This window comes from Rhinatrema bivittatum, chromosome 5 (genome assembly GCF_901001135.1).
Source record: "Rhinatrema bivittatum chromosome 5, aRhiBiv1.1, whole genome shotgun sequence".
NCBI lineage: Eukaryota > Metazoa > Chordata > Amphibia > Gymnophiona > Rhinatrematidae > Rhinatrema > Rhinatrema bivittatum.
The window spans coordinates 123,525,142-123,531,141 of NC_042619.1; the positions used below are offsets into that span (position 1 = coordinate 123,525,142).

A 6,000-nucleotide genomic window follows, 5' to 3' on the forward strand; every position below is an offset into this window, starting at 1 on the left:
AGTCTTCTGGGAGAGAAGCACCATTAATCTTTAACCCGTACGCCCTATGGTATCACCTCATATTTATTTCCTGCCTTATCTTCTTTCCAGCTTGTTGCAAGCTTCCAAGTTCTCTTACCCTGTTGATTGTAACTTTTGACTCATTCCTACCTACTGTTTTAGCTGTACTTGAATTGTTACCCCAGTTATATTCTTGTTAATTGTAAACTGATCCGATATGGTTATTTACTATGAAGGTCGGTATATAAAACTGTTAAATAAATAAATAAAGTATGTTCTGGAGAATCTAGAAGTGGGTCAGAGGGTATTCCTGTTCAGCCTTCCTCAGAATGTAAGGGAACACTAATCTAGGACCCCAGTGATAAAGATGGAGAATCAGGGGGTTCTTCTAGTTGTTTTGAGGGGAGAAAACCTGGTCTGCAGCCTTTGAATGTCTGGACTCCTCTGTGACAGAGTAAGATGATGAAAACCCTTTCAGAAAGGATTCTGATGATGTATTCACTGTAATAGGGGAGGCTGGAACTCCTTCCTGTGGATAACAGTAGCGATACTGGAGAGCAGAGGATGTAGGTTTTTTTTTAATCTCCTTGGAGAGGTAAAGAAATTCTTTGCCAAATCCACTATTTAGTTGAGCGACTGACATGTCATCTGACCTGATGTAGGTGGTGGAAATTCTTCAGAAACAAGAATGGGCTCCTGTTCTTGAATAGAAGGCTTATTTGTGGTAAGTGATGCCAGAGAACAGATTAGATCTGGTGTTTTCAGATGTAATACTTCTACCAGTAACCTTGATGGTGTAAGGGCTGTGGTAATGGGAGAGGACAGAGGCAAGAAACCCACGATATGGGGCTCGATGCATCCTATGGTATTGCTTCGGTGTTGATGCAGAAGGCTTGTGCTTCAACAGCACCTGATGTTTAGAGGACTTGAAGGAAGTCTGCTTCAAATGAATCAGTGAAGTCAGTATTGGGTTCAGTTACATCAAAGGTCTACTGGCACCATATGTCCATGCGCTATGCATCGATGGGTTATGTATCAATGGTGCCCATGCACCAGTGAGGCTATTGCACTGTGTCTCAATTCATAGAGGTTGAAGGTGCTGATGTACCATGCATTGTAGAGGCTGGTGCTTCATGCATCAAGAGATGTTTCATTGGCGCCGATGCACCACAATTAGGCTTAATGTTTCTTTGGTGCTGATTGCTCTGCAGAATGATGCTGCTTTTTTTTATCAACATAGAGTGGTCAGCACTACTCAACCCCAAGGCTTCGGCTTTGTGTACAGATAGGGGAGATTTTTAGGAGCTCCTGTTCAACTCTTTCCAGAGAGACAGATGACACTGCACTGAAAATGCAGGAATGACTACGGCCTCTAAGGGACTTAAGCAGCGCCTCCATTTTATCAGCCCTGAAATGTTGAGTGCGCAAGGACATCAGTCAACAGGCATAATAATATGCCTGGTCATGGTCTGGACCGAAGCTGTTGTAGCACAATTCATGCCCTTTGGTGAAGAACATTACCTTACTGCAGATAAAGTTCTTAAAACTGCTCATTATATTTTCTTTTTGTCAGACATCTTGAGGCAGAACTGAGGAAAGCGTGGGAGTAGCTTGCTTGTTGCGGCGGTTACTACCCCAAACCAGTTAAGCCTGATATTTCACTTCAATGCATTTCCAGCGTTGATCTCTGCTTCAACGGCAGGGGGAAATGAAGAAATAGGATTTACGTTCAGACAACAACCAACACGGACTGAATTGCACAGTCTGGTTAAACAAATAAACGTGGGAGTAGCTTGCTTGTTGAGGCGGTTACTACCCTAAACCAATCAAGCCTGATGCTTCACCTTGAATGCATATCCAGCGTGGCTCTCTGCTTCAGCGGCAGGAGGGGAATGAGGAAAAGAGGATTTACATCCAGATAACATCTAACAAGGCATTGATCTGAGCAGTATGAGCATACAAACATCGGGGTAACTTCTCATTACGAAGGTTACTACCCTCAAACATTAAGTCTTATACTTCGCTTTGATGCATCTCCAACACTGCTCTCTGCATCAGTGGTGGGGGTGGAAGGAAATTGGAATCAAAAAGTTACCAATAAAGGGCCCTGAACTCAGCGGTTGGGGTAACAGAAAGATATGGGAAAATAAGTGTGAGAGCTTGCCGGGCAGACTGGATGGGCCTGTTGGTCTTCTTCTGCCGTCATTTCTATGTTTCTATTTTTTGTTGTTTTTTGTAGAACTGAAAAGTGCAGCTTGGTGCTGTAGGGGCAGTGAGGCAACTGGAAAAACTAAGATCTGATGAAAAATAATGAAAACTTAGAAAAATTATTTGGGGAGACTGAGTTCACGTTCATGCTCTCCTCGGACAAAAAAATGACTGAGGAGGCTTACAAGGTGATGCCCACGAGGAAACTCCTGCACATGCTGAGTAGAGCTCAAAGCTCTGCAAGCTAGGAGAGATGAGTCCAATCGGTGCTACCGAATGACAACACCCCACTTGTCATGGCTAATTCAGCCTGCTTATCGACTGAAAATTGTATCAATTAGCCATTTGTTCTAACTTGTAAAATGTTATTGTTAACAATAAAAAGATCCTGATTTAACATTACAAATGGGTTTCCTCAACAGATTGTGAAATAAGAGTATTTAACACTAAAACTGATTAATATTTCAAGTAAATCTTTTTGGAGCATCTTCATGGACCCTATGTGAACATTTAAGATGTCTGATATTATTACTGTGCATATTGTACTGTATAATTGTGTATTTTTATAATGTTTAAATTTTTTTTCTTTTCTTTTCAGGTTGTTAAACTTTCTGAAATTGTAACTTTAGCAAAACAAGCTCAGGTGGATGTAAAGTTTCAGTTGCCAATCTGAGAAGTTAACGACCGTTTGACACCTTGTTCACTTTTGTGGCATTTTTTCTGTCATATACTGTGTTTTGTTTTGTTTTTTTGGTTGGAGGTTTTCATGAAATACCCTACTGGCACAGAACTTTAAACTACGCTGCATAAACTTGTGTTGCTCTTCAGAACAGTCAGTTTATATAGAGGAAGTGACGCCTTGAAGGTTACTTTCAAGTTTCAGCTTCACCCCTTCCCAGATTTCCTACTTAATAGCACGTGAATTCACTAGTTCACTGTTAGCAAAATATATCACTTTTGGTTAAGATTAGTTTCTTTGCAATAAAACCTGGGCGGTAGAAACAAGCGGTAGACGCTTATGAGTAGTGTTTTATATTAGAGGCCTTACTTCTTAATTAATAAACACATTAAATGAACTTAAGCAGACAGTATCAATTATTGCAATGTAGTTGAACACTCCTAAGATACATGTTCTGTTCAAGCAGCTTAATTGTCCAGATATTAATTGATCACTGCAGTTACATTTCTGGATAAGCCGATTGACACTGTAGCTTGGTCCGAAGGAAGGTGAACCAGGGAAGCATTGAACCACACAGATTCAGACTAGCTGCAAGATAGATTTAAGGTCCCATGGTACACTTCTTATAAGCCATCTTAAAGTCACAGAACACTCTCAATGTGTTTGACTCTTGAGAGCTATTCTGCAGCTAGTGCCGTTGCACCTGAACATCCTGTCTTATGTTGGTTTAGAAATACCTTTACATTACTTTTGTTTTTGACTTGCCTAGTTCTATACAGAAAATAGAATGGCACTTAAAGCCTCATACCATGCAAATTAATATGCACCTATATGAATAGGATTTTCAATTTGTATGAAAAAGCATACAAGATGACTATATTAGAGAGAGGATATTTATAAATGAATAAAGCACATCGTTCCATTATTAATCTTTTTGATTTTTGAGTGATAAACCTGCCTTATAATTGAAGTGAATATGTGCCCATCTTTATGGGATTTAGACCTACTACAACTAATTAGTCAGAATATTTGGTGGTTATATTGGAAAAAAAAATCTTTTATCAACAGCTTTCTTGTAAAATGCCAGCATCACAGATAAAACAGTTATTTAAAGGTGTATTTGTCATTTGAAAAAATATACAATGTGAGAACAATAATGCTGCTTCTGCCTTTTTCTGTACTCAGACTTGTTCTTTTGAACAATTGTTGGGTTTATGTTACCTGTGTACATATGATATATATATATATATATATAAAAATGGTCTGCAACATATTTAAGAAATGGATAAAATGAATGTTGGAATTTTGTTTTGCTCCTTAGGTAATAAAATACCAAAACACAATAAAATTTTAACCAACTGATTTCTAAAATAAATGCTGCTTTTTGTGAATTTTTGTTCTGTAACTTGAAGGAATTTGGGTCAAATGTTATTTGTCTACAGCTAATGTATTTAGTTTTTGATGCTGTTGAGAATTGTTTCCCTTAAATCAGAAAGAAAAAGTAAAATGCAATTATTGAAACTGGCTGCCAATTCTTCCCCTTCCTACCAACAGGATAATGCAGGTTGTAAAGTTTATTTATTTGTTTTCATCCCCATTACTGATCTAACTTAGACTTTTTAATTTTCACTTTTACTTGCATAAAGTGGAATAACATAGGGAAGCAAGACAGCAGCTCGCTACTCCAATGCCCCCTCCCCTCCCCCATACAGAAAACGCTTGAATATTGATAATGGCTTAAAAACAAGGCCGCAGTTTATTAACAAACATAACCCAAGCCCGCAACTTAATACAATATACCAAAACATAATTCCCCACCCCCTCCATTGTGCCCCTCTTCACTTACCACTCCGCCCCAATGGTAAGTCTACTTCGACACCCCCCCCTCTCCATCTCTTACCCCGCCTTAGCACCAGCGAGGGTAAGCGTGTGGCCTGAGCATCGGCCAGCCCCCTTGCTCTTTAGACCTTCCCATGTAGCAGCCCCAAACTACATGAGCATTTCCCCCCCCCCCCCTCCAATGTCCTTCACAATTCAATGCAGTACATTACAACTTAGGGCTCGGATTTTCCGCAACAAAGGCAAACCCTTTGCCTTTGTTCTCCCACTGTGGCCCCCTCTAAAGCAGCTGTTGCTCAAATCCTTCCTCCAGGGCATTGTTGAATAAATCCAATACGATGTCCGAAAGATGCACCCCGTCACCCAAAAATACCCCACCCAGTACCTCCCATGACCAAGCATGCCGTACCCAAAAACCTCCCTGTTGAACCAACCATTTCCCAATTTCGTCGATTCAACTTTTTCACACCATTTTGCCATAAAGGCTCTGCACAGTGCTTGATCCGAATTATGATATCCAACCACCCCACTTTCGTATTTGGCATGCATAGCATAACTCGTGCCAAATCTTTTCACATAATTGCCACTAATTCGCAGCAAGACATTTTACCGATGTCATTTCCTCCCAAATGTATGATCAAAAAATGTGGTGCACCCCATGTTCGAACCTTCCCCTGTAGGAAAGAAAGCAACTCCCCCCACTCCATGCTCCCTTTGCCGAACCATCGCACAATCCATCGATCTGTATTCATGTTCAAGTTTTCTCCATAAGGCCTCTTTGTGGCCCTCCGAGCACAGTGAACAAAAGAATGGCCCACGACCCAAGCACATTCTCGAATAGGTACCACCCCGTCATTGTCTGCAAGGCAAAGAACTGTATTAGCTAACAGAAATGGCCCGCTGCTCGCCCCCGTATCACTCCTTACTTGCGCACATATGACCGGAAAACCGTAGACTTCCAACGGCCGAGCATTTGAATCTTGCTCGCCAACTACCCCAACTCGGCTGCCGTAGTCGCTGCCCCTATCCTAAATGAATGCGTCGAGTACTTCCTCGCCTCACACCCTAGCCCTACCACCACCCAGTGTAGCACACGAGCGAACTGGAAAATGGTTATCTGCAGATAATCCTTGTGCACTAAAAAGAAACAACCCATTGTTGGCTGGACCCGTACAAAAGCTTGCGTACTCCGCATCGGACACACCAGCTCATCACGCGCCCGTACCAATGAAATCCAAAACCCTCTGCCTTTTTGATCTGCTTTGGATTTTCTA

General features: G+C 41.2%; 1 protein-coding gene across 2 annotated transcripts in view; it reads left to right on the top strand.

Moving 5' to 3' along the window:
* Positions 1-4,261, top strand: part of SUCLA2 (succinate-CoA ligase ADP-forming beta subunit) — a 170,861-nt gene extending 166,600 nt beyond the window's left edge. The window contains exon 10 of one of the 2 annotated variants that reach the window (XM_029602875.1): positions 2,807-4,261. In XM_029602875.1, the coding sequence (XP_029458735.1) occupies positions 2,807-2,881 (75 nt within the window). In that variant the 3' untranslated portion in view covers positions 2,882-4,261. The remainder of the gene's footprint in view (positions 1-2,806) is intronic. The other variant, XM_029602874.1, reaches the window with a different exon arrangement.
* The last annotated feature ends 1,739 nt before the right edge of the window (positions 4,262-6,000 follow it).